The sequence below is a fragment of the Bipolaris oryzae genome (assembly GCF_000523455.1).
Source record: "Bipolaris oryzae ATCC 44560 unplaced genomic scaffold scaffold_11, whole genome shotgun sequence".
NCBI lineage: Eukaryota > Fungi > Ascomycota > Dothideomycetes > Pleosporales > Pleosporaceae > Bipolaris > Bipolaris oryzae.
This window is the reverse complement of record NW_006911287.1, coordinates 16,802-44,604: the sequence shown is the minus strand read 5'-3', so window position 1 is coordinate 44,604 and position 27,803 is coordinate 16,802. Positions and strand designations below refer to the sequence as shown.

Here is a 27,803-nt window from a genome sequence, read left to right as displayed (position 1 = left end):
TGTCGACATTGAAGGTGTTGAGAGTAATGGTAACGGTTTTGCCGTTCTGGTTGAAGGTTTCGGGACGTGCAGGTAAGTCACTTCCAACGTTGACCTGAAAGCCCTTGTCAGCAATTATTTCCGTATGAACAAAGAGACGTTATGATAGGAGTGGTCGAAGAAGGAGGTATGATCGACCTCAACATTGGGGGTGCTGATGCATGTGCAGGCTGAGACTGAAAGGTGTTTGTACTTACACCTCGAGCGGCGCACCAACCACGCATACCCAGGAACTCGGAAAGGTTTTTGAGGTCATTGGGCACCGTATAGTCGACCGCCTTCCTATCGCTGGGGTCGCGATTGCCATCAAGGCGAGGGATCGATTTGGCGGAACGCTGAGTGAGGTCGCGAGACTGAGAAGCCGAATCGTTGGACGACTCGCTTGACTTCTTCTCGGCCTCAGCGCGCTTCTTCACTGGACCAGCCATTTTGGACTGCGGATGCCGTGTTAGTGATGCTTGCAGCTGAGGTATGAGGGTGTGCCAGATGAGGTGGCTGCGGTGATGGACTGATGCAGTACACTTGATGCAGCTTAGATGATATCGATACGTACCTTGTAAGAAGACTGGCTTCGGTTGGGGCCTGTTGTAGAGTACGTGTTCAGGCCGGGTTGCCGGCTGGATCTGAGGCAAGTCAGTGAAGTTCACAGATAGAACCTGAGCCTTTGTGGGTTCCAGGTTACGAAAGTCGGTGGTAGAGTTAGACATACGATTTGAGGGATGTATGGAAGAAGTGTTGATGGTATTGGAGAGTGGGGTGTAAGGTAAAGGGATAGAAGGTAAGTGGGGCAGAGGTGAGTAGTTATAGAGCAGTACAAAGCTATGACCCTGTGAGCAACAAACGGAGAGAGCAGGCAAGGTGGGGACGCCAGGTGACCGCGGGGTGAAAGCGGTGGCAGTGCGGCGGGCAGCGAGCGATTGCTGTGATCCAGAATAGGCAGTGGCGGCGGTACAAGGCCCGCGGATGGTTGTGAAAATGACGAAAGGAGGAATGTGATGATTGATGAGCGACTTACCAGAGTCTGCTGGGGGTGTGAATGCCACTTGCAGCGGTTGAGATTGGGTTGTTTGCACCAAGCAGCTTGACACTGGCTCTTGTCGGTCTTGAAGAAGGCGGGGTGGCTGTTGTTGGTGCAGGCAGGGCTAGCAAAGGCTGTAAAGATTTTGGAATGGGATAGTCTAGGCTCAGAAAGGAAGCGTGTTGTTGTGATGTGAGGAAGGAAGGAAGGAAGGCTGGAGCTGTGGGAGAGCAAGCTTATATGGATAGAGGAGTGCGCTAACTTGGCGGGCACAAGCTCCCACGCAGTTAGGCTGTATTGACAGGTAAAGTCAGCAGTCTGTTCTGATACCTAGATCCTGACGCTCCGGTGAGAACTGTGCAATTATACCGCTGTTAATATCGGTGAGTGACTAGTGAGAGAGAGAGTGTGTGTATGTGTGCATGGGACACAGGCAGAAATGGGCATTACGATTGTTCCCTGAGTAAAAGAACAACTCAAAAAAGGTGAGATTGGAGTCAGTACTAGATGAGAAAGAACAGGGAGAAGGCAAATGAACAAGTGATGTGGTGCCCTTCGCCCAAAGCTCATCTCGAGGATGCTGTAGCTGTGTTGAGGCTTGATGAGTGTGTGGAGGGTTACTCGCCTTCCCTCACATGTCTCTTCATGAGAGCAGCATCACGTGTGCGTATGTTTTTTTTGCTTGTGTAGCGGTTCAAAATAGCCCGGTGTCGTGGGCTCATCGCTATCACCCACAGTACTAGTCAACAACCAGAATAATGAGTACGTCAACTGGCTACGATGTCTGAAGCAACCCCGAGCACTTCCAAAAAAGGCGCCATACCTCATGTGACACATTTCCAGCGCTTGAGTCGTCATGTGCATTTGGCTGCTGTGGAAATGCATCAAGCTGTTAGACACAAACTTGGCTGCCGCTATACACCAACAGTCCGGGGCGTCATTATCCCCTACCCATTCCTTCTTGCAATATCCGATGTTTGCACGATATTTCGCACATGCTCAATTCATCCATTACATGTGCACGCCGGTGCATCACGATGGGATGCAGTTACGTCCTTGTCCCGACGGATGTACATGTTTGCTATGGGAATCACATTGATGCTACGCTGGAATATTATAAATAGCTAGAACGAGAGCACCAAGAGCTTAATAGATAAAGCGGCGCATCCCCAAACCCCCTTTCATTGATATTGCCAGAAGAGTCCCGTAGACAGCTATGACGAACATCTGGCTGCAAAGGTGCAAAAGAACGAAAAGCCTTCTAGCTTCTCTATTCATGCCCAAAGTACGCAGAAAGCTGCAAATAACTCCTTTCCCCAGCCATACCTTCAAGCACCTGGTGTTTCAATTTTCAAAGGAATCAGCCCCAAAACGCAAAAAGAACTAGTAGAAGACAAGAAGAGCAGAGATGAGCCTCACCACCCAGAGACATGTCATGTTCGATGGAAGGATGTCTTTGCTCATATACAGTTTTCATTACAAAAAGACCACATATGGTCTCTGTCCCCACCCTCCTTAGGCCCGTGGGTTAATCTTTCCAAACATTCCCACATGTATAAAAAAAAGGTTCGTTCGCATTCGCCAAATTGAGAAGAGAGATATGATATAAACGCCATCCATATGCAATGCTAATTTGATAGCAAATCCCATTCCAGTTGTTGAGTGCCCGCATTCATCTTGGGCTCAACAGCCGCAATGCGCTCGCCATATACATGGACATTTCACCTTCATGTACAAGCCCAGTGTGGCTTGGTTAACTTCCCCAAGGATTGGCACCGGGCATGGCTGCGTGCATGGGAATGTGCCCGCCATTGCCATACTTCTCCTGTATGCTTTGCAACTGCTGTGCCGTTGTTGGGGTGGTCCCCCAGCGCTGCGGTTGCGGTATGGCCTGACCGGGAGGAACAGGAATGGCGGCTACGTCTCGTAGCAAGCTGACGAGGCCGTCGGCCTTGAACCGTGTCTCCTTGTATGTATGTGCGGGGGGAATGATGCTGAGAAGGAAATTGATTCCACGAGGAAGGGGTGGTGGACCTTGGGCCTGTCCGATAGGTGTGGCGCCTGCGGTAGCGAGGTTGCGGCGTGCAGCATCGAGACGGCGACCTGCAGCACCCTTGAGAGGCGACTCACCGCGAGCAAGCTTGCGGGGTTGTGGCACGTCTTCCACATCTTCGAGTGGGCGCTTTGGTGAGTTGGTGACAGGGTGAAGGTTGTTGAGGTGAGGGGAGTTGGCAATGGCAGGGGACGCAAGACGTTGTTGTTCGACAATAGGCGGTGGCTGTGGAGGCATTATAGGAGCAGGTTGCTGCTCTTCAACCGAGGGCATGACCGATGGCATGACTGGTGCCATAGATGCCGGCATGACCGGCCTCATTTGTGTGCGGGGAGAGATGATGTGGCGGACGGAAATGGGGTCGAAGGTTGAGCTTGCGAAGCGTTGCGAAAAGCGATGCAACTGGGGGTCTTCAGGGAAGAGGGTTGCCATGCGCTGTTCGAGCTTGGTGATTTGAGCCAGTTCACCAAACTGAGCCTCGTAATCATGGAAGAAGGCAAAAAGGGACTTGGCTCGATGAACGTTTTCCGGCTTGGCTGTCAGTTTTCCAACGACAGTTTCAAAGACGGCACGGGCGTCTGTGACAGTTAGTACAAAAACAAATAAAAAATAATAGGGTTGGGGACTTACTGGTTGAGTCATTCAGCTTGATCAAGTGCTTGATGTACTCCAACGCAAACTGCTCATCTTCTGGAAACAGCTTCATACCGCGCTCGAAAATCTTTTGTGCAGCTGGTTCCTGGTAACAATGATGCTCAATGAGTGCGCTAGCTACGTAAGCCTCACTGAGCAGTTTTCCCTTTTTGCGAGCCTCAGTGAAGATACCACGGAAGCCACCGACATCCCCCTTTGGATCTCCCTTGCCCTGAACACGACGCATCGCGCGCATGAGCGCTATCCATGCATATGTGAGTGTCTTCTTGAGGTTTTGGGTCTGCGCATTGTATCCGGCAGACATGGCTTGGAGCTGACTATTAAAGGCGTCTTCCTTCTCCTTTAATCGTCGTGCAGCAACGACCTCATCTTCATCATCTGCGTCCTCGTTCTGCTGCGCGATTGCGCGCGCAGCCTCGTCGGCAGCCTTCTGGGCTTCAAACTGCTCCTTTGCTCGCGCAATAGAGTGCTCCTCTCGCTTCTTAACCTGCGCTGTAAGGTCATAAATGGTATCGAGGAGCTTCTGATATGGTTCTCGCACAGCCCTGCCCTTGGCGATGATACCAGCTTGGCCATCCTCGAAATCGGTACGCTGCTCGACCTGGCTGGCTTTCTTGAAAGCAAGTAAGCAGCTCTCAGGGTTTGCATCGATACCATCATTAAGAAACTTGTCACCTTCAGCCTGCAGGTTGTTCTCATAAGACCATTCAGCTGCCTCGTACCATAGCTCTGGCCAGAAACGAAGGACCATCAAGGCGTTCTTGTAAAGGTGCAGAACACGCTTGTTGTACAGTTCGCGGTTGTCGGTTGCGCATTCGAGTGGGTCACTCTTCTCCCATTGGATCCAGTTTTTCCACAATTTGACCTGGTTCATGTACTCCTCGTAGCCATCGAAACCGGCAGCAGGTGGGAGTTTGGGCAAGGTAGTCCGGATAACACCTCTTGTGATGTTGTTGTCAAGAACGTTGATAGCACTGCGAGCGGTCATGTATGCAGGCGAGGTTTCTTGTAGTTGTTTGCGACCCTGTGACGAGATAAGCTTATGGAAGTGAAAGGTAGGCCATAAGGATACTTACCGAAACCTTGTTCATGCTCATCTCAAACTTGTCATAGTCTCGCCAAATTTCTAGAGTAGCGTTGTGAGGAACTGATACGGCGCGCTGGTAGACTTTTCGCAAAGTGTCCATCTTTTGCATATCTTGCCAGTTGCTGCCACCAAGAACGCCAGGCCCAGTCTTGAGCATCTCGATGTAATCGAGCCATAGCTTACCAGCTTGAACATCGATACCAACTGAGTTGAGCACAAACTCATAGGCTTGGGTCACTGTCTGGCGATTCTGCCCGTTCTGGTCAGTGGTGAGATTGAAGCGACGTCGGATAAAGTCAATGTAAGCAGAGTATATGCCGATGTATTGAGCTGAAGGAATCGAACGGCCAAAGAGATGCTCGACTTTTGGCAGCTCGTCAAGTTCAGTTTCAAACTGAATGTACTCTACCCATTGCTCGCCCTGGTGATGTTAGTGGAATGGCTTAGATTGCTCACTGCTAGGCATGCTTACTGCTGAAGGAAAGACTTTGAGGAAGCGCTCGAATACAGCTCGAGCGTCATCATGCTTGTGTCGCCTGCGGTGCTCCTCAATTAGACTCAACCATGCTTCGATGTCACCACGCGGATCTTCAGCAATGCGATCTTCGAGAATGCCAACTCGGTCCTGAGGAAGGCGAGCCTTTGGCAGAGAAGCAGAAGTAGGCGCCGGAGTGGCTGGCGCTACAGAGGGACGGGCTGAAGCAACATTCAAGACGTCGGGGGTAGCTGGCTTAGTAGCGTCTAGGACAGGCGTACTGCCGTTAGGGAGAGAAGCAACAGAGGGAGCAGGCTCATTGACAGCGACAGGAGCAGGAACAGATGCAGGAGCCAGGTCTTGTGCACTATGTAACTGTACATCTGGGTTGGGAAGTGTATTGTTTGGTGTGTTTGTAAAAGAAGGCTGAGGCGACTCAGCGTCTCCCGTAGCTCTCAGCAGTGTAGCATTCGCCTCTTGCGGCTGCGCAGCGGACTCCTCTTCCTCGTCTTCGCTCTCGTCGACAAACCCACCCACAGTGCGCGGTCGCTTGGACTGCAGCGCTGCGGACGCCTCTGCAGGAGCCTGGGGAGGCTGGGACTGCGACCCATGCTCGCCCTCGGTAGTTGGCGGTGGAGAATTGGCGCCCGATTCTGGCGGCGGGGACCCAGATTGTTCTGAGTGTGCGGAAAAGGTCGCGGTCGGGTCGTATTCATCCTGGCCTGTAGGCGCGTCGGGCATATTGTAGCCAGCTGAAGGGTCGTACTCTTCGTCCTTTTGCGCCTCTAGAAAGGCGAGCTCGGCCTCGTCAGCCATCGACATGGCAGGTTGCGAGCTGTGCAAGGCGGTTAGAAGTGGTCGCTAAGGAATGGAAGGCACAGGATTACAAAGTGCGTGGACGTGTCGGGTGGGTTGCAATGGATTTCTTTGTCGCGTGGTTAGTTGTGCAAGCAATGCGCTCCAAGATGCGCGACCGAGCCAAGGGTGGACTCGAAGTTCTTCAGATGCTGTCGGCCGCTTCGAAAGGTCGTATCTGGGTATTTTCGAGACGTGCGCGATAACAGAGGGGATAGTGCGCCGTCGGGCGTGGTCGAGTGGGCGCGCCGTGTATGAGGTGAGCAAAGGTTGCGAGTCGGCGATGCGGCCTGCTAGCGGAGGACGGAGCCTGACATGCTTTGGCCTTGGCACCGGCCCTAGTGCGCAACCGCCAGGCACCCGACCCATGTCATGGCTCAGGTACATCCACACTGTCCACATTGACGTCCTCCACATGCATCTCCCGACTACAACTATGGAAATCTGGGACTCGCCGTGACACGGTAATCGCTGCGTCCTATACCGAATTCTCCGCCTCTGCCGTCGCACCCACACGCCCGACTGCTGCCCCCTCGACTGCGCCTTTCACCTTCACATAGCCCGGCATGAACCCACATATATCCCTCCCACGGCCGACGGGCGGGCCCTCGAACTTTGGTTCCATGCCCTCATCACGGCGCAATGAAATCAAGATGCCACGCTTCTTCAAGCGCATGTTCAAGTTCCCCCAGATGGACTTTGAGATGGCCGCATGGGAGATCATGAGCCTGATAATAGCGCCCAAGAAAGTGTTTCGCCAGATATTCTACCACGTATGTCACAATATGTGCCCTTACATCCCCGAAGCATCGCTAATGGCTTTCTAGAAACAAACAACAAAGACATACCACCGACCCGACCCATCCTTCACATACCTGCTCTCCTTCTTTCTTACTCTCACCTCCCTCGCTTGGGGTTTCGCATACGCCGATGGTTTCACACAGACCCTCCACATAATGCTCGTTTTCATCTTTGGACACTTCCTGCTGCTCTCGGTTGTTGTAGCCACTCTATTCTTCTTCCTTGTAGGCCGATTACTGGGTCCAGACAACACACTGCTGCCCGGCCGACGGAGAGGGCTATATAACCTCGGCGAAGATTCTGGTAAGGAAGAACTGGAGTTTGGCTACTGCTGGGATGTGGCTATCAGAGCTTTCGTGCCAGTTTGGGCCTTTCTCTATGTTGTGCAGTTTATCTGCATGCCTCTAGTAGGGACACAGCACTGGTAATACACCCATTATTATGCGAGCAAGCTGGCACGCTGACATATCTCAGGTTCTCACTGCTCCTATCCAACACGCTCTATCTACTCGCGTTGAACTACTACTTCATTATTACCTTCCTGGGCTACAAAGAGCTGCCCTTCCTACACCACACAGAGCTGCTGCTAGTACCAGTTGCCGTCATGGCCATACTCTGGTTCGCATCTCTCTTTGGTTTCAACATGTCAACACACTTTGCCCCAGTTTTATGGACAGGAGCAAAGTTGCGCAAGCATGTTTGATTGCTACCGGATGTAAAAGTGAATAGATAAGGAATGGAGAAGCAATTCAGACGCATTTGAGGCTCGACAATCTTGCATCTCCAAAATTCGCATCTTTTCTCGGCGTTGGGCGTTGACCAGTTTACACCATTACCAACGTTGAGCAACGCAACTCATTGTGGCATTTTCAGCGAGGTAGATGAATGCAATTTGTACAATCATGAGTTGACCTTTTCTGTGCTAACTTAATAGAGACATATCTTTTGAAAAGCTTGAAATAGTCTTGCAACTATATCAGTATTCATACACAAGACCCGTTCGCAACCAAAGACCTGCGACAAGAGTGAAACTTGAACTCCTAGAGTCGTCATGCTGCCATTTAAAAAAACCCTGTATCTTCTACTATCCACAGAACAAGGAAACTCACATCGTATGTATGCGGCATTTGGAGCTGTTGCAGTCACCAGTTTCACGCTTATGTCCCCCCTTCCCCCCAACATAGTTGATCAGACACTCAGCACATGTTCAATCAAGGCGATTGCAACAACAGTCAGTGAGTTTTCTTTCCTTGAAAATAAATATAATTTTGGGGTCTAAATATAATACATAAACTAATCGAAATTTTTGGATGAAGAAATTAAAGAAAAGGAGTGCGATCTTATCCTCCCCCAAAACCGAGCTATACTACACAGCCCCGCTTGGGTGTCAACGGAGAAAAGATTCGAGTGTTGCTTTTTTACTGGTAGTTGGCAGTGGCCTTGGTGGTCTTTCCAGAAACCAACTCGACATCCTTGACAATGACCTGAGAGCCAAGGTCAGAAGTAAGCCTGACCCAGGCAGTCTTGGTGCCAGTGCCGCCGTTTCCGACGAGGGTGAAGAAGTTGTTGATGTTGCGAGTGGTTGGTTTCCAGGTGTTTCCGTTATCGCTAGAGACCTCGAGCTTGGCAGTGTGGAGCTTGGCGTTGACGACGGTAGCAGCGAACCAGTACTGGGACGAACCGCCGTGCATGCGGATCTGGAGAGGATCGGCGATGGGGCACTCGACGTATTTCCAGGTGGAGTGAATCATGCCCTTGTTCTTGTTGTCAAGCTTGGAGAACATGTTGGGTGAGAGATCCAGGTGGACGGAATCACCACCAGTCTTGTTGGTGATCTGTTTGTGTTGTTAGTATTTTATAACCCAGTTCGTTTTTTTTCAGAAGGGGTACTCTTCTTACCATGGCGATCTTCTTCGTGCCCTGGTAGTCGATCTCGACACAGGCACCGCAGTGGTAGGAGCTGTTCCAGATCACTTCGGAGACGCAGGTTGAGCCGTCAATCGTGGCGGGGAGGACATAGTCGACGAAGGCGCAGGCTCCATCTTGCCAGCATGATTCTTCTCCACAGTCCTTTCCATACCAGGTGAGGTCTCCATTGAAAGTCTGTGCATAAGCCGACGAGGCGGTAGGAGACGGGACGACAGCGAGAGTGCTAGTTGGAGACGGGACAACAGCGAGAATGCTGGTGGAAGACGGGATGACGAGAGAGGTAGGCGAGGGAATAGGTGAGTTGTCAGGAGCAGGGGTGTTATCAGCGTCAGGAACAGGCGAAGTTCCAGGACTGGAAGAGGTGCCGGGAACGGACGCGACGTCAGCAACGGGCGAGGAGGCTGCAGGAGCAGGCGTGTCGTTATGAGCGCCTGCGCTCTTAACGTGACACTCTGCAGGACGAGCCGCAGCAAAGGACGCCAAAGCCAAGATGGCTGCTGTGTAGGTAGAAGTGAATCGAACCATTTTAGGAAAGATGGTGTACTTGTGGGGTAAAAAGAAGAGAATGAACGACTAGGATAAGTGTCAAAGGAATGAAAAAGTGGGTGAATGAAACAACCAAGACTGGAGAGAAAGCTTGATTGTCCGCTTGGCTTTATAAAGAATTCACGACATGTCTCTTGGTCCTCTTGGTGATTACCGGGACGGGAAAGCTCAGAGTCCAGAAGCGAGATGTGGGGACGCCGGCCCCTGCAATGCGGTAGCTGGTCGTTTCATGTTTACCGCTGATTACTCGTCATCTCGTTGCCAGAATCGGGTGCGTATCGTGGAATTTAGGTTGAAACATGCCCGCAATCGATATCTAACGGTCCGATTACCGAGTGCACGGAATGACTTCTGGGGATTTTGTGGGCTTAGTCTGATTACATCTGTCTCATGTCTTCTCCGCTGCTTCCAGATGGCAAATTAAAAACGATATTGCTTTCATTCAAGTACCTTGCAAGTTGCGACGGCACGTATTGAGAGATGAGAGGTCTCGGGTGGGGAGTCGGGATCTGACTGTGTGAGAGACAGGGGCCAATCCGGGGGACCATAGTCGTCCGTTGCTGTTCGTATTTACTGTATTCTCCATGACCTATGCGTATCTTTGGTCTGCTTTGCGTAGCTTCTTTCCATCAGAATCTCCAGACAATCGTACGAGGGCTCGCACAGGAAGTAAGCCTTGCCAGCCCTAACCCAGTCCAGTGTATTAGTCAACGCTGTGTAAGACTCAGAGGTTGACTTCATGTCCCGAGACAAATCTCCGGGTCGGGCCTTCGGCACCTCTCGTGCACGAAGTTGTGGAGAAATTATTTTTAGATGTAGGGTTGAATAAACACAAAAGAACAATGTCCATTGCGCGCACAAACGTAGGTTGATGGCGAGAGAAAGACGATGCACTGGAAAATTTTCTACTGTCATCATTCTTCCTGCTGACTTGTTGAGATCAAAGCTCCTCCTAGAAGGTCGAACAGAAACCCTGACTAGACACTTGAGCGGGGCGTTTCTATTTACAGCTACGAGACCAAACACAAAGCGTTGCTTCTCTTTTCGCGAAGATATATATGTCTCATGAGCTCGATCGGCCTTAGCTACATGGATATGCATAGTGCTTTGGCTCATATCATGTAGTGTACTTTGTGATCCACTGATATAATTGTTCCACTGGTCATAAACCATACACTACTTGTAAAACTTTGTTTTGTTTTGCTACTTCTGCGATTTGGACCGTCTAGCTATTGCACAAGCTCGCTGAATAGACTCTCGAAGTCATAAGCTACAAGCTCGTATTTTCATGATATTAATCGCGAGTTTGTGGAGACGGAGATACCTCGAGTGTAGGTCCAGTCAGTATTGTATGGAATGGTCGCTCTTGTTCGACTGCTAGCTCGTACAGTCGGTCTCATGAAGGAAAGAAAAGCAAGTAAGAGAAATGGAGACCTGATAGTCACTAAAGGTTTGTTGAGCCTTGCGCATGGTCTGTATGTCATGGCAATTCATGGGGGTAGAGAAATTGTCCAAAGAATAAGGGGGACACCCCCAGGTTTCGAAACTCTATACAGCACATATGTGAAGAATACGATCTCGCCCGTGCAGAGTAATATTCTGCCTCCCAACAAAAGAAAATCTTACATGCTTAGAATGGCCCAGCTGGCCCATAGCCTGGCCCAGTTCTCCACAAATCGTCGAAGTTACTCAGCAACCATGTCACTCGGTTTGTATTTCCTGGGTTGAATCTGTGGGGAACCTGGTTGCTATGAAGAAACACCAGATTTCCAGCCGATATGGGCCCTTGGGGGGTCATAACGTTCTGCAACCACTGGATTCCCGCGTTGTCAGTGGCAAAGGATGACGCTCTGTAGGTGGCCTCTGCGGCCTGGAGCCACAGGGCAGCGGTAGCCTCAATTTCAGTCAGATGCTTGTCAATCCAGTAGCAGTATAGGTCGCGCAGCCCTGCCGTGGGAGCGTTGGCAGCACGCTGTGGTCTACCTAGCTGTCCATTGTTTTCAGCTGCGTTGCCGTTCCAATTGAAGCTAGTATCGAAATCATGGAGCATCTCTTCCATAAACTGCGATGTTTCGACGAATTTGGGCCAAATCCAGGGGTTACGCATGTATGAGAATACAGCAGCTGTGTTTCGGTGCATCTTTCGTGTGTTGAGGTTGTTATCTTCGAGCTTGGAGGAAATAGTTTTGCCACCGAACAAATTGTTTTTTCTACCATTCATACCTCCATCGGCTAGGGCGAGACCACCAGGGTTGTGGTCGCCCCCTAGGCCGTGGGTCATTTCGAAAAATAGAGATTGCTCAACCCACCCAGGAGCAACATGCGGAGCTATAACGTTGGGATCCATTCCAACGAGAACGTAATCCACCCAATCTCGTGAAGGATTTGTGTAGCCACCAGGAAGTGACCCAGTGATAAGCCATTCAAAGAAGAGTGGCAACATTTGTACCTCGTAAATATGCTCAGCTGGTAGAAGTCAGTACAAGGATGCTTTGGCAATAGAGCGTGCATGATGCTTGAGGGAAAAACTTACTGGCGTATTGCGAGGTGTCTGTCTGGGATTTAGTAAGTTTCTCAATGGTCACTGGACATGGACCAGTCCCGCTTCTGAAGCCGAACCATTTGTTCACGCCGCTTATGGCACTTGCCGCCTTGCAATACTTATAGGTTCCGCAAGGAAGATATTGGCCGGCCCAACTGACATACTTTGTTTCGCGCTTCTCCAGATGATGAAGCTCAGTTTCGTTCCCGACAAAGTCATCGATCTGAATGCCGCGCTTGTCAGGAAGATCCGCAGGACAACTATGGCCACTGCTGTAAGGATCAAGCCAGCAGGAGTCAGCACGCTTTTCAAGACTCTCACCACCATCATCGCCACACAATGGACATGGAGGAATATCGCCAACGTTAATAGCTCCTGGGCAGCTCAATCCCTCCAAGCGAGGCACTAAAGGACCATATACTTTAGCCCTCTTCGCAAGTTCGCTCGTGGTGTTTCTGCTCTTGCCCTGCGTTATTGATGAACGTCTTCTAGAATCATGCGCAGTTTGCATGTTGCTTGGGTCATACTCAGAGTCTCGTTTTTTAGAGAGATCTATGCATGCTGGCGTATCACCAGTAGGATAGAGTTGAACGTCGTCGATAGGGACAATAGGAAATGGTGATTTGGGAAGGGCCCAGCTGAACTCGGACGGAGCGTCAAGAGTCGCATAAAGATCGGCTCCAGCATCCACGCCGTAGCAGAACGAAGACTCGCTATTCACCTTCAGCTCTGCGTGGAAGGTGACATGGCCGTCGGCCACAAGATTGACAGCACAGCTGTCAATCGGAATGAAGTCTTTGTTGAAGTCAATGCCGAATGTTATAGTCGGCTTGACGTGGGCGGTAAGGTGGCCCTCAAGTGTGAGGCCGTAATCGAACTCAGGCTCGAGCACATTCTGCGTGCCTTTTTTCTCCGGGGTTTTGGATGCTTCAGGGTCCCATTCGTCGTTTGCGACTGGATAGGTCTGCCGGATATCCCACTCTGCCAGCTTGACTTTGCTCTCAAAGTTAACACCTAATGTTGCTTGACCTTCAAGTCTTCCGAAGAGCTTGAAATTTGGGCCAATAGTGACGATACCGGGTACCGCGAAGGCTGCGCCAAACTTGTCCGCAGAGAACATCATGATATCGCCGGTGTCAAACATGGCGGTGACGGCTGCGTCGATGACGAACTTAGCATCTACCTCGCCCTTGGTACGGAAGTACAGAAACGAATCGCTGAGGTCGATGAGGGTGCCGGGATTACCAAGTGTGGCAACAAGAGTAAAGCCGTAATTGACGTCGACATCGACATGACATTCTGCCTTCACTTCCAACTTGGCGGCAACATTGGGGCAAGTCAGCCGCTGGTCGATGATCTTGAGAACGAAATCGTCGGAGTACGTGTGGCTGATGTCTAGTCCGCCAGATACACCATTGATAATGCCCTTGAGCCAGTCAACAATGTCACTGCCGAACCAACGCTTATGGAGTTCTTCTTTGGAAAGCCCTCCGAAATGCATATCGTCTCGCCATTCCTCTTCCAGCCAACGTTTGTGACTACCGCCTACTTCTTCCAAACTTCTCTTTCGTCGCTTACTGCTGGCAGTCTTGTTGACGATATTGTTCCAATACTCTGGTTCGTTGCTGAAGTCGATTCTCATCTGAGTGTTGCCAAGATCGCGCGGGACTCTTTTGAATTGATAATCAAATGTCAGGTCGTAGATAGGATCAACCACTGTCATGCCGCGCTTCACTAGGTGGTGAGGCAATCCCTGGTCTTTACTGAGCTCAAGCGTCTTGACCACAGCATATTTACCCGGTCCGCAGCCAGAGGGCATCTCGACAATGGTGCCAGGAGCTCCGTGACCCAGGTATATCTTGTCGCAATTGGATGAATCGCTTCGATCAGTACACATCATTCTCACAGTATGCTCCCCCTCGGATACTGAATCAAAACAATCGAAAACTTCCCAATGAGAGCCATCGCGCTTGTCGAGGGATACTTGTAGGGTGTCTGGACTCGTCAGGACAACGAATCCAAAGGGTGCGTTGTCAGGTTGCTCTGCGAATGGTACAGTGTTACTTCCACCATAGGTTGGATCCGTCTTAAGGTTGAATTCGGTATCTGCTTCGGCCTCGGGCGGAGGGTTGCTGAAGAGAAAGTCGAGCGGTACCGGCAAGAATGGAGATTTTCCATCTGGTGGATCGCAGCAGTACGTGCGTTGGCGGTCAGAATTCCAATAGCCGCAGTCTTCACCCTCTCCTTCGTAAAGAGTAGTTATAGCCACTTGCCAGCCAGTGTCGCAGTGGTTGTCGAAGCAGCTACCAGGCTTACCATGCCAAGCACAATTCTTCCATCCTTCTTCCTTGTTGCAGCAGAGCTTGCGTTTCTGCTTCTTACTGCACGTATCGTACGCCCATGTCATCTCATTGTGAGTGTCGGGACAGGAGCCACCACAGTCAGTCCAGCCACAATCGGGCATTTGCGCTTCTGCCTTGCAACAATAAAATTTGCGACCATCCATACATTTGCCCCAGTCGCCGTATAGGGATGATTGTAGAGCAACCTCGCCGGAATGGCATTGGCCATTACATATTGGCTCACCGCCTCTCCATGCACTAAAAGTTGTCAGCATTTAATACCAAAGGACATGTAGAAGTCGAGACTTACCAGTCTTCTGCTTTGGGGGCTGATGCAAGCGGGCAGCATAATGTAGATACTCTGAAAGACCCATCCCAGAAATCCTCGTCCTCACATTGAGTTTGTGTGACAGCAACCTCACCTAATTTGCAACTGCCAACACCGCATTCTGTGACTCTACATTGTCCTTCACCAGCATCTTGCCAGTTGTCTGCTGCGGTTGCCTCCTCAGCTCTCGATCCAAGCGGCTCGGGATATATGACCGCCTCGAGCGCATCAAGCTGCTTTGTGTCTAAATCGATAGCCCAAATGAGTATACCACCAAGACCAAGGGCGTTGAAATATTCAATCTTTTGCTGGAATGTCTCGAAGTCGTCATAAGATACCCATTGATCACCACCCCATGTGACATATTTGACACCGTGTTCTTTGTCATAATACGGGGTGAGATCGTTTTGTTTGATGATATCCATGATCTCCGAATACGAGAGAGTTCCAGAGTTGTCAGTACACAAGCCGGGAGAGGCACCGCCTTTGAAGGGGCAGCCAGGCTGCGAACATGCAGGATTTGCCAGTTGGAATGACCGACCGTAGAAGCCGAGCCCCATGTTGATCTTTTCGGGGTCTACGCCATTCCTCCACAGGAGGTCTAGAGCTTTACCGATCTCGGTGAGGTTAGTGTGAGCAAGAACCTGGGCCCCGATAGGATTTTCGCCATCCCAAACACCGTGCAAGTCGTAGGCCATGAGGTTAACAAAGTCCGCAGCTTCTGAGCTGGCCTTGATGTCAAAGTGTCGCATGTACTGAGGAATGAGACTTAGAGTCAGTATCTTTTTCACAATTAGAGCAATGTTCGGACTGTACTCACCCAGTAACTAGTAGGAGCGGTAAAAGAGATTTCTTTATGAGAACCACCTGACTTATCAAACTCGGCACGCATTTCCTTCAAGAGCTTGGTAAGATTTTCGCCATCATCAGGATTTCCACCACGGTCGGGAGCTCCCGGATATTCCCAATCCAAGTCTACACCATCGAAGCCGTAGCGATTGAAGAAGGTGAGGAGCTTTTCGATGAAAAGTGCTCGTTTGGTGGATGTTGAGGACAAGTCGCTAAACACTGGCTGCCATATCGTGTTGTTGTCATTGAAGGTCCAGCCGCCTAGGGCAATGATGACTTTGAGTGCTGGGTTCTTTTGCTTGAGACTAGCGAATTCAGTGAATGTGTCGGTGGAGAGAGGTTTGCCGTCGTCCATGGGAATAATGTCGTATGTGCTTGGACGAATGTACCCAAACGAGTAGTATATGTGAGTCAAACTGCCGATAGGAATATCTTGCATTCTCATGCCAATGCAGTTCTTCTGGTAGTTCCACGCCTCGTAATATCCAATGATGCGTTTTTGGACATTGCCGCCCGATGCGCCACTGCCAGGCTGCTCGCAATTGCTCTGACAGCTCGTTTCCTTGTCGTCAGTAATCTTACAGAACTCATCTGTCATGCCACAGAATCCGAATTGACTGCAGCAGACGTTCAGAGGACATTCCTTGTTGGGGGGATTCGAATTACGACCGCATTCAGCATGAGCATCGCAATTACTCCAGCAAACATCGTTAGGGGACTGGCCATTTGTTCCACAAGACTTCTCTCCAAAACCGCAGTATCCAGATTTGGCGCAACAAGCTCCGTTACTGCAAGGCTTGTTCTCGTTGCAAGAGTAGGGATCATCTGCTTGGCGCGCGATGAGACCAGAGGGCTCAAAGCCAACGTTTGGTGACGTCGCTGGAGCTCGCGCCTTTGGGGTTATATGTTCATCAAGCTTACATACTCCCTCTGTAGGCTTGATCTTGGCGACTACATCGTCCTGATGGTAAAAGGCCGTTGGAATCGGTAAACAGATAGGCTCCTGTACTGTGGCATCATTGGTTGCCCGTTGATGCTTATGAGCATTTTTGTGATGATGACCATATCTGGGGGAGGCTGTTGTCGTAGCAGCCAGGAGAAGGCAATGCCAGAGAAAAGATGACAAGTAAACCATGGTGAGCCACCATGGGCAAGCAAAGCGCTTTCAAGTCCCTCTATGGTTTGTCAGTGAATGAGGTCCTTCATCGATCGTTAACGGTTGGAAAATTTACTTTTCAAATTGTTCTAAGAAGCACAGTTGGCCGAGAGAAGCAGAAGGAAAGGTGATTTAACAACGGGGCTCATAAGAGAGATATTAGGCGGCTGGAAGAGACGGTTCGGCGTAACCATGCGTATGCAAAAGGCATAGCAGGCTTTACAATTTCCCTCAGGCATCCCGCCGCGAATGTGGGTCAACATCGCTGTGGCCAGTTTTTCATCCTGCATATCGATTGCAGGGTTGAGGTGCGGCTGCGGATGTAGATTTTGAACAAACCCCTTTTCTCTGCAGGGCAAACCAAGCCCTAAACCTCCTATAGGCAGTTCCTTGGACCGTTAGTGAAGCGAAAAGACCGAGACGAGATGGACTTCGCAGATTGTATGCAAGTGCCGAGGTATGGTGTTTAGTGGGGCCGCGGGAGATTGGCGATCGTTCCTTGCAGATAGTGCAAAGGTCAGGTACCCGAATGGACCCTGCAGTAAAAAGTTTCTTTGCCAAGTGTAGCCTAAAGAATCTTCTTATCCTGCCAAGTCCGTCCAGATTCGCCTTATTCGGGAATAAAAAGATAGGATGTTAACGGCGGGCATAGTCAATCTATATTCAGAAGCATTTCCTTGGCAGCACTACCCAGTTAGGAATCATTCAGCGGCAGGGAGTTTGAGATTTAATCGTATTGTGACGTGATTGGCTTTTGGGCCGTCAATCATAGCATACCCTAGTAGCTATGCAATTTCCTATAGACATTCGATTAAGCAGGTAGGTAGTGTTCGAACGTAAGGCGTGCAGCACGGGATACTGGCTAACACTAATTTTGGCCCCAATTGCCAAGAGAAAAAAACCCCTACTATTGGCTAGGCAAGATGGAAAATGTCACTTGGGGGCGGAAACATCCATCTAATGCCCCATGATCTACCCGCATTTCTCAATTTGCTTTGATTGTCAGGCGAAAAATTGCATCTAGGTGGGCAGATGTATGCACTTGCCCAGGCTTCGGGAGCCATGGGACGGGACACCCTCGCCTCGTTATTGGCGGCACCCCCTGATTTTGCCCCGGAGGCTGCTTTCATCCGCCACGCTACGGCTTCCACTAACACTTTTGTTCATTTCTCATGACGAGCGCTATGGTGGCCTTATATGCTCGCTCTCGGTGTAGAGGCGTCTTCGGACAGCACGGGCTTCATGTTCCCATGAAGTATCAGATCCCATAGTAGTGCTCGTGGACCGACAGTCCATCATCAGTATTGTCATTCATGATGTCGCTCCGAGCAGCTTTGCTGCGCGTGGCCATTTTCACCCTTCTGGCAAACTGCGATGCTTTTCAATTCATCACCACAAACACTTTGCCATCCAACGACCTTTCCGCCAATTGTATCGCCAGCTTGACAAAAGATGTCCCCAACTGTCCACGCCAAATCAGCACCTTCTCAAAAGGGTCATATTTTGAAGTTGATGCTCTTGAAGAAGCTTGTACAGCCGATTGCGCAGCCTCGATATCTGCGTATAGCTCAGCAGCCAAAAGCGCGTGTGGCCCCACGGATGTTTACAACATCTCAGACACACGTACTGCACCCATCTCGTTCGTTCCAGAATTACTCTACTACTACTTCAATCGGACTTGCCTGCAAGATGGCAATCGTTGGTGTAATCGAGTCGCATACGAGATGTCAAATGGTACCACGCCATCTCTACGCATGTTTGGTGGCAACGAGACTGCCACTCTGAATGCATCTGCTGAAGCCATTCCGTCTCCAATCATTAGTAAGTTAATCAGCAACAATACCATAACCACCTTGCGTTCCAGGATTTGGATTATTACACATGGCTGAATATCTGTGGATATCTGTCTAACAGTTTCATAGGAAGACAAGAACAGATGGAGATCGACATGTGCGATAATTGTGTGATCAAGCAGTACCAGTTCCAAGCCGGATCACCAATCAATGGCGGATATGCACTTCAGGCGAATTATAGCTCTTTGACGGCAAGCTGTTCGAAGACTGGATTTCCTTTGGCGACCTCGACTGCCCCCTTCGAAGGGTAAGCAATCACTGCAAACATATCACAAACCATGCTTCTAACTTGGCCAGACCAACTCCCACCCCCACTGCACCGGGAAAATGTAATGGCAAGACGTACACAGTTAAGTCTGGCGACACTTGTCAATCCATCTCCAAAGCCGAGAACGTTGCTACTTCTTGGCTTCTCGCGGATAATGGACTCAAGGCATTTTGTGCAGAGTTCCCTACCACTGGTGATATCTGCATCCAGAATACCTGCAGCACCTACACAGTCAAAAAGGGTGATACTTGCCTTAATATAGCGAAGGCGAACAGGATAAGTCAGGTGCAATTATATACATGTACGTCCAATCATTCCAGAAGACTTTGGAAATCCAAACCAGCTCACTAAGTCATCCTTCATGATCAGGGAACCCCGTTCTTGGATATCTGTGCAATGGGATCGAAAAGTCGGTCGGCGACACCATTTGCGTGACTCCGCCTGGTGACCAAGACTTCGAGCCCAACCCAACAACAACACTAATCCCCACGCCTATCCCCACTGCAACGCCGACTGCAGTCCCTGTCCCTGGCGACCTTGCAAACGGTACAAACACCAATTGTGCCAAGTTCTACCAAGTCCAGCCAGAAGAATACTGTAACCTCCTCGTCATCAAGTTCAGCATCAGCCTCGACGACTTCCGCTTCCTCAACCAAGGTATCAACGACAATTGTACAAACCTCTTTGCATTTGAGAGCTATTGTGTCGAACCCGTAGGTTCCGTGAATGAGTACCCAAGTCACCCCGACTACATGCCTCCTGCAACGTCGGTGGCGGAGATCCCGTACAACAGCCTCCCTAAGGCAACGTTTACCGCGCCCCCGATACTCGGGTTGCCGACTCCATCACCATTGGCTAAGGGGACAAGGAAAGATTGCTTTTTGTTCATGAACGGTGCGAATTTGACTGTTGACGAGACGATGCTGCAAGCGTATTCGTCGTCTTGTGCGGCGCTTGCTAGAGGATGGGGGATTACGTTGGAGGAGTTGGAGAACTGGTAAGTTATCTCGTCAACAGCCCATTGTTTTTATGCATACAGAAAAACGCAGAGTACTAACGCCGAACTAGGAACCCATCTCTGATAACTAACTCTACCGACTGTGCCCCAGCAAAAGACCTTCGCTACTGCATGGCCGCATACGGCAGCGGCTCGCCCGTAAGCGTCACGCCTACCGACGAAGGAGTAGATTACTATCCGATCAGAGAAGGCGCCATTGCGGGATGTGTCGAATATGAACCCGTCATCCGGCCAATGACGTGCCAGTCCTTCCTCGATCGAAACCACATCACTATCGCGCAGTTCTATAAAATGAATCCCGCCGTCGGCCCAGATTGCACAGGTTTATGGCTTAGTATGTCTCGTCCTCCTCCCCCCCTTCCTCCATCATCCTTGTATAGCTTTAATTCCATCTAACAATATTTTAGACTACCGCTACTGCGTAACCACCGACGCCCTCCCTACCGACATAATCTCTAGCACCTTCACCCCGACCCCGACCCCCACATCTGCCACCCCTACGTCCACCGCACCCGCCATCCCAGGTCCCACACACCCCGGTACAGTTGCTGGATGCAATAAATGGCATGTTGTTGGTTGTAAGTATATCTCTGTAGCAAGGACCCCCGAGGTCCGCTTGAATGTTTTCATGATGCGGAGTTGGCTAATGAGATGTAGCTGGTGATACCTGCTGGACTATTTCCCAACTCTATGGTATTGGGCTTGATACATTTTATAAATGGTGAGTTCCCTTTCCTTAAGGGTATAAGTGGGGTTTGTGATGCTAATGACATGGTGATACAGGAACCCTGCCGTCCAGAATGATTGCACGACGAATTTCTGGCCAGACTATGCGTACTGCGTCGGGATATCGAGTTAAGCTTGGTTTTGCGTATGCTGTTGGTGGTGAAGCGGGATGTGTGTTGCAAGTATAGTGTTCTTTTGTACGATCTAGTAAGGTTGAAAGGGGGCGAATGGGGGAGGGGGAGGGGGGTTATGCAGATGTATAATATAGGGAGCTATAGTTTCCATTTGTCCAGATAAACATGCTCGTCGACAAGGAATATCTCGTGATGACCGCTCCTTGACATATTCCGTAGGAAAAACGTGAAACTGAGCAACTTATCCCACTCTTACCACGTTGACCAACCCCGCTCCACCGCCTCCTGCCACGCCCCATTCGTCTCATTCTCCGTCTTAATATACGCCGTGTCATACATCGTCAAACCCAAAAAATTCGCACCGGAATCCTCCGCATCGCTCTCTTGCATCATATGCAGCGTGACATTCACCGGCGGCAAGACTTCTGGTTCCCCCGCCTCCTCCGCAATCGGTGCATATTGCTCCTGCGGGATGGGATCGAAGAAAACGCGGCGTACCGGCTGCTTATCTGTGCGCCAGTTGGGTCCTTGGTAGTTGTACAGACGACTATGATAAAAGTCGCCGTAGGGGTCGTTGATGTAGCTTGGTACGAAGCCAGGGAGACCTCCGGTACTACTAGCAGTGCTGCTACCTGGAGCCTCGACTGCGTCGATTTGGCGCGTGTAGTCGCCCCGGCTGCGCTTCTCCTCGCGGTAATGCGCCATGCACGCTTCGTCGGACGCGGCGTCTTCACTTGGGGCAGGGAGAAAGTATATCTCTAGGCGGAAGGAACAGGGGTAGTTTTGCAGCGGGGTACCGCGTCTGATGGCGTCCAGGAGCTCGGCTGGCTGGAGGCTTTCTGCGTTCACGTCCTTGTGCGTGAAGTACATGGCGAAACTGTAAAGGGGTGGAAGTGGGCATGTTTCTCGGCCTTCGAAGATCACCAAGGCTTCTTTGGCTGTATGGTCTGTGAATGGGAGGACGTGTGTCTTTATGCGTTGGATGCGGCCTTGTGCGCCCATGCCTCCTCTGCCAACGAATCCGCCTCCACGTGTTGTCATGGCGGGCTTGAGTAAGACGAGAGTGCAGTCTACGATTGCTTCCTGAAGGATTTCAGAGAAAGTGGCGTTATTAGTCCCTGTGGTTCCTATAGTCGTGGTGTTGTGATGGTGTTAAGATACTGCACGCGCTACGTACAACGTACGTTGCTTTAGCGAGACTCACTAGCGATTCGTCCCGTGAACAACACGACTATCTATAGACCATCAAATTTCTGTTACTTGTTTTGTATCGGAGCCATATAAGTAACCCAACGATAGAGCGCTACGATGCTGCTTTGAGGCGATCAGCACGCTGGGTGAGATTACTATACACCTCGAAGGTAAAGCAAGTGTTTTCACTACTAGTTTGAAATCACTACTATGTCCAATCATGTATTTTCCTCATAGATGATATCGTGTTGGTCTAGCATCATCCCTTCTGGACCTACTCTAATTCTTTAAGTTACACAACGCTCATTCGACTTGCGAGAAGCCATATTTCTTGGATGGTAGCTTTATTGCAGTTGGAGCAAATTGTGCTACAGGGTGTTGCTGTGCTGTGGGGTATCTACAACGATATCTGATCCCCCCCCCCCTGTTATATATTGCATATCTGTCATTTATATATCTCCCTGCACTTAGTTCCGCCTCTGTGGAGCGTTTTCCCGTACCGTGCTTACTGCTTGTGATTCCGCGCACAGACACTACGTTGGAGCATCGGTGGCTTCAACGGCCTAAGCATACGGTACGTAATATCTGGTACTACCCCGCATTCAGTAAAAATAGCCTACTTACTAAATTATGAATTAGGTAAATGAAGACATACCTTGTTGGTCTAGTGTTGCGTAGCATAGTTCTATGTAATTGTGTGTCTATCTGGTTACGTTATTCATATATCGTCGTCTTGAGTTTCTCGTTATATTAGTACTTTGACACCACATGCTGCTTATATATCAGTGCTTCTTTGTCTCTTTTTTCTCTTCTTTCGTCACAGCTATGAAACGTCTTCCACGTTGAACCAAGGTGTTTCCTGTACCCACACTACAAAACCGCCGATCGTACAGCTAACACGTCGTCTCATCGCATATCTTCAGAACTTCACTTAGAATTGGCATATTAGTCATTGCTCTTCTCGCGTCGGCAAGTACATCTTTCTACGCTGGATCTCAACTACGCCCCATAGCGGGGACAACATCACAGGTGACGGTTGTAAAGGAAAAACCCTCTATATGCGAGTCGATCCGAGTTGGAAAAGATGCGTCAGAATATCAAAAGGGCGTTCACAGAAACCTATTGAGAATCAAGGCTATCGCAGAGTTAGAAAGCGATTGAGGAAGTGATGCCACTTCTACCGACAACGACGAATTACGAAGGCATGGCTAAACATCGAGCGCATGCCCGTTGCGATTGCGTACCCAAAGCCAACTGACTCAGTGTCGAGGATTGCAAAAGTGTGCGCGCGCTTCAAGATCCCGATGGGTAAGGCATGCCAAAGTATTCGATTACACAAGTGAAAAAGCTGTTGCAACTCGCAACAATGGGCATGATTCCCTATTCTGGCGGGTCTTCTGTTCAAGGCAACTCCTCTGCCCCGTACGGGGGTATTTGCATCGATTTTCCCAACATGGACAAGATAGTCGCGCTTCATGAAAGCGATATGGATATTGTGGTATAGCCGGGGATCGGGTGGATGGAGCTGAGGAGGCAGCTTAAACCAAGCGGTCTTTTCTTCCCAGTAGATGCTGGGCCCAGCGCGATGATCGGAGTGATGGTGGGCACAAGCTTCTCGGGTACAAATGCGGTTCGCTATGGCACAATGAAGGACAACGTCATCAACCCGATTATTGTGTTGGTGGATGGTTCGGTAATCAAGACGCGCTACAGGCCGCGAAAGACTACTGCGAGTTACAACCTGACTAGTTTCTTCATTGACAGTAAAGGCACGCTCGGCATCGTCACAGAGGCCACGCTCAAGCTGGCCGCGATCCCAGCAGAAACGAAGGTGGGCTTTGCTACGTTTCCCCTGGTGCGCGATGCTAGCACTGCCGCAACAGCAATTCTTTGGACGGGTATCCAAACGGGAGCCATGAGGATCATGGATGCGGTCAACCGGACTGGAGGGACGGACAGGAAGTGGGGGGTGATGCCAACTATGTTACTCAGGTTCATTGGCAGCCCGGGCCAGATCGCGGAGACGACGCGCCAATTTAGCGAGATGGCAATTAGCAATGGCGGAGGCACACTGCAATTCGCATCGACAGCTGAGGAGCAGGCGAGCCTCTGGGCGGCGCGCAAGCAGGCGCTATGGTCGGTGCTGTCGCTGCGTGAGGGGGACGAAGATGTGTAGGCGATGGATGTGGCGGTACCCATTTCACAGCTGCCTGAACCCATTGGCATTAATAAAACAGAGGTGGCAGCACTGGGGCTGTTTGCTGGCATCGTTGGCCGTATTGGCGACGGCAACATCCGCTTTGAATCATAAATCCCGGGAAGATCTTTGACCATCTATTGGAAGATAGGCCAGTCGGGCATTGAGGGCAATGCTGGATTCTCATTGCCCGCTGAGTGGAAGAACTCTGTACTGAACAAAACGCATTATCGGCGTTACTATGGTCATTATTTTGGTCCGCGATCTACGCAGCAATCTTAAGAGTGATAGACAGCATCTGAATATGATTATCTAGTTTAATTACTTATCTTAGGGATTTGCAGGTGCAACCAACGCTGGCTGGCGAGACAAAGTACGACTGCAGATATGGATCATTGCAGCGCCAGAATGCTCAGCTTCCTCATGTCCCAACTGTACATACATATTACATACACATTTGGCAGTCTCATTCCGTCCTGTTTCGGCCACCGAGTGCCGACGTTAGACTCCGCTGGCACCCCCTCACGTGTGCGGGGATGCATCCACCTATCAGACCTTATCAGACCCGTAGATAGTCATTTACCTACGTACTGCACTCTTTTCTCACAACCCACCATGCACTTGCGCATGGTAAGGATAGAAACTTGCCACAGCGCATTCTGACGGCTACATATGTTTAAGCACACTCGGAGCAGAAGTATGTACGTCATGACGCCCTGGGTGCCACATCGCGACTAACTGTCGTTCTGCAGATGGCTGCGGAGCCTGCCGGCAAAAAGTAAACCATCACCGCCATCCGGTTTTGTTTTGTGCATAGAAAAGCTAATATTCAAACCCCCGCAGCGCATCAAATGCGATGAGACCCGCCCTCACTGTCGGAGCTGTCAAGGACGCAATGTTCAGTGCCCCGGCTTCGCTCGTCAGTTGCGATGGAAGACAGCTTCTCTCACCTCGGGAGCTGTCCGAAACCACCCGCACAAGACGTTGGCCATGCAACAATTATCGTCTGGTCCCTTGAGCGACTTTACGCAAGCGACCGCTGAACCCCTGAGCCTGGATCCGCCTATTTCACAGCACGTGGTCATTGATCAGAGTTGGCAGCAGAAGCCCACCATGCACGCTACCGCCCATGATAGTCCTTTCGGCCATGATAAGGCCTCATTGCATTGTCCGCCCGTCACAATTGCTACTAGTCCTCAGACAAGCATCTTTGAATCGCGCCTCGCTGCCATCGAGGAGGGCGAGCAACAGCATGAGGCCAACGTCGCTTCACCCACATCCCCGCTGGATAATCATGGGTCGCAAAAACCCACCGCTCCGCACAGTTCCACAATGTGCGGTGATTATTTGCAGCGGACCGATATTGCTTCCCCCGTGCAAATCTTATTCTCAAACGGCTCTTCTTCTCCTCACACGGCAGTATCCAGCGTGTATGATCTTTTTGAAGATAAACCGCCTTCCACATCAACCTCTCCAGACACGAGGATAGATAGTGGAAGAGACCAGCACCAGACTCTGGTGCTTGATGCTATCGAATCTGCTCTTAGACTGACGTCTAGCGATGATTGGCTGTGTAGCACCGAGCAGCAATCTGCTGATGACTCGGACTTCAATGTCTGCACTGCGGTAACACAAGTTGGCCAGCAATGTGTCGATTCCAATAACTTGGCCTTGACGAGTACATCGTGGCAGCGCAACATCTGGATAGATACCGAAATCGATAACAACTTGACGGGACACTACTTTGAGAAAACCTGTCAGATCGTGTCGTGCTTCGACTCTCGTCGAAATCCTTTCCGTAAAGACATACCACCGATCATGCTCACCTGCGAATACCTGAACGACTGCATCAAAGCTCTGTCAGCAGCACACCTCGCGAATTCGATTCGCGACATGGACAATGTCGCCCTAAGATATCAGACCAAAGCAATACGAGGGCTCATGTCCGTTCTTCAAACATTAGAGTTTCCAAGGCACTATAAAAGTAGTGACAATGGTTTATCACGCGTATCGGCCACATTCGCACGATACCAAGCGCTAGTGGCCGCTCTGCTACTTGCAAACAGCGCAGTAAGAATAATTAAAAAGATTTAAATTCACGAACATCTTTTAGAACTAACACATTTTCAGGCCTGGGTTGATGCTTCTGCAATTGGTTTGGCCCATCATCATGGCGCGAGACTGCTTTTCCAGGCATGGTTGTCCGACGAAGGAATCTACGATGCATCAACAAACCCTATCGTACTAGATCGTGAACAATCCTTCATAATAGGCGCCATGGTAAACCAGGAATGTCTGCTTTCTATAGTCATTGATCAGCCTGTTGAGTCACTGCAGTACTTGCTGCGTTTTGCTACACTTGCCCAAGAACAAAGGGTGTACCCTCATCCCTTCACAGGTATCAGTACACCCCTGTTCATATACCTTGCTGAGAGCCTTTTACTTGTTAGAAAAAAGCGAAATTCAACGTCTCTGGGAGAACGGGGCTCCGATTTCGATATTCAAATTTCCAAAAGAGTTGGAGAACTGTACACGCTCGTCTTAGCCCATCAACCTCCTTTGATAACGTCTGTGGATGCCACACAGGATCCAAACACCTCTATCCCCGATCTGGTCGCCGTGGACGCGATGCTTCGCCTGGTAATTCTGTTGGAGCTTATACAGAGTTTTCCTGAAGTCATTGTAGGTGATGCGCCCACATGCCAAGTGAGGCAAACAAGTCTTGACCTCGCCATTGGGATACTGACTATTGCGTCCCATTTACCTGAACCATCTGGTGCGAACATCTTGCTATCCATTCCCATTCTGTCCGCAGGCAGCGCACTGCAGTCTACAGAAAGCACCTTGAGCAATGTCCATCAAGGTTACGACCTCAACGCCAATAACCTCGATGCGCTCCGTAGTCAAATAGCTGCTTTGGTGCAGCGTCCTGCTAAGCTGCAAATGTGGCGGAATCAAGTGTCATTGCGCGTTGAGCGATTACTGTCTCGCGTCAGCGTAGCACCAGTGCAACGGATAAGCGCAATTTTGGAAGCAGTCTGGCGCCAGGCAGACAAAGCAGCCAATTCCGGCACATGTACATCAAGAAATATGGTCCATTGGATGGATGTTATGATTAAAGAGCGTCTTGAAACGTTGTTCGGGTAGGCGTTGAGGCTTTACTACTAGTAGCCCGCAAAATCATTGGGTTCAGATCAGCGTCGGAGCTGTGGCGGCATCTTCTTTGTATCATTACTATCAATATTTACGTATATGTGCATACTATATAGGCATCATTGAAGCGACTACCATAACCGACATTCCGCTCATGTCTCTGTGTGCGGGCGTCAGCGAGTCTCGTGTATGCTCAATCCTGTCCTGCGTTATCAACTGATACGTAAAGCCGAACAGGATAAGCACGCCGTATGAAGCTAGCAGCAGTATCCTCACACCTCACTTGCCCACCTACAGACTCGGGTATCGACATGCAGTGCAGCCAGTGATTCCGGCCCCGTAGATTGCGGTAAAGTGGAGACGTGCAGTGCGGAACTGGAAACGGGCCCTACTGTAGGACGAGAGCTGGAAGGCGGAAACCTTCCGCCCAGCCAAAGCTACGCAATATTATCTTATCAGACAAAATTCTCTCGCGCAAGTGGATACTGGAGATAAGCAGAGTGACTTATTGTAGAGCCCTGTATCATTGAATGTATGGCGAATGGAAGATGCTATACTAGTTGTGCGTGGCTAAAGTAGCGGTGTCGAA

General features: G+C 50.2%; 8 protein-coding genes across 8 annotated transcripts; 4 read left to right on the top strand and 4 right to left on the bottom strand.

Annotated features, from left to right (window-relative positions):
- Positions 1-2,810: 2,810 nt before the first annotated feature.
- On the bottom strand, positions 2,811-6,148 carry COCMIDRAFT_83798 (uncharacterized protein; the record flags this gene model as incomplete). Its single annotated transcript, XM_007685590.1, has 5 exons — positions 2,811-3,335; positions 3,399-3,688; positions 3,741-4,788; positions 4,841-5,272; positions 5,324-6,148. 5 exons carry the CDS (start codon positions 6,146-6,148, stop codon positions 2,811-2,813), a joined length of 3,120 nt encoding a protein of 1,039 aa, XP_007683780.1.
- A 686-nt stretch (positions 6,149-6,834) lies between these two features.
- On the top strand, positions 6,835-7,685 carry COCMIDRAFT_22656 (uncharacterized protein; the record flags this gene model as incomplete). The annotated part of the gene is made up of 3 exons (XM_007685543.1): positions 6,835-6,954; positions 7,009-7,406; positions 7,457-7,685. 3 exons carry the CDS (start codon positions 6,835-6,837, stop codon positions 7,683-7,685), a joined length of 747 nt encoding a protein of 248 aa, XP_007683733.1.
- A 715-nt stretch (positions 7,686-8,400) lies between these two features.
- On the bottom strand, positions 8,401-9,436 carry COCMIDRAFT_83774 (carbohydrate-binding module family 63 protein; the record flags this gene model as incomplete). Its single annotated transcript, XM_007685589.1, has 2 exons — positions 8,401-8,817; positions 8,882-9,436. 2 exons carry the CDS (start codon positions 9,434-9,436, stop codon positions 8,401-8,403), a joined length of 972 nt encoding a protein of 323 aa, XP_007683779.1.
- Positions 9,437-11,087: 1,651 nt separating this feature from the next.
- COCMIDRAFT_83773 (glycoside hydrolase family 18 protein) lies at positions 11,088-16,653 on the bottom strand (the record flags this gene model as incomplete). The annotated part of the gene is made up of 5 exons (XM_007685588.1): positions 11,088-11,923; positions 11,991-12,484; positions 12,527-14,599; positions 14,652-15,424; positions 15,490-16,653. 5 exons carry the CDS (start codon positions 16,651-16,653, stop codon positions 11,088-11,090), a joined length of 5,340 nt encoding a protein of 1,779 aa, XP_007683778.1.
- Positions 16,654-17,990: 1,337 nt separating this feature from the next.
- Positions 17,991-20,672, top strand: COCMIDRAFT_1507 (carbohydrate-binding module family 50 protein; the record flags this gene model as incomplete). The annotated part of the gene is made up of 8 exons (XM_007685524.1): positions 17,991-18,495; positions 18,597-18,774; positions 18,825-19,096; positions 19,165-19,792; positions 19,864-20,147; positions 20,221-20,391; positions 20,471-20,534; positions 20,597-20,672. 8 exons carry the CDS (start codon positions 17,991-17,993, stop codon positions 20,670-20,672), a joined length of 2,178 nt encoding a protein of 725 aa, XP_007683714.1.
- Positions 20,673-20,925: 253 nt separating this feature from the next.
- COCMIDRAFT_32893 (uncharacterized protein) lies at positions 20,926-21,714 on the bottom strand (the record flags this gene model as incomplete). Its single annotated transcript, XM_007685567.1, has 1 exon — positions 20,926-21,714. The coding sequence occupies one exon, from the start codon at positions 21,712-21,714 to the stop codon at positions 20,926-20,928; it is 789 nt and encodes a 262-aa protein (XP_007683757.1).
- A 1,669-nt stretch (positions 21,715-23,383) lies between these two features.
- COCMIDRAFT_22651 (uncharacterized protein) lies at positions 23,384-24,040 on the top strand (the record flags this gene model as incomplete). The annotated part of the gene is made up of 1 exon (XM_007685542.1): positions 23,384-24,040. One exon carries the CDS (start codon positions 23,384-23,386, stop codon positions 24,038-24,040), a length of 657 nt encoding a protein of 218 aa, XP_007683732.1.
- Positions 24,041-24,733: 693 nt separating this feature from the next.
- COCMIDRAFT_32892 (uncharacterized protein) lies at positions 24,734-27,208 on the top strand (the record flags this gene model as incomplete). Its single annotated transcript, XM_007685566.1, has 5 exons — positions 24,734-24,758; positions 24,814-24,839; positions 24,905-25,553; positions 25,698-26,131; positions 26,192-27,208. 5 exons carry the CDS (start codon positions 24,734-24,736, stop codon positions 27,206-27,208), a joined length of 2,151 nt encoding a protein of 716 aa, XP_007683756.1.
- Positions 27,209-27,803: the final 595 nt, after the last annotated feature.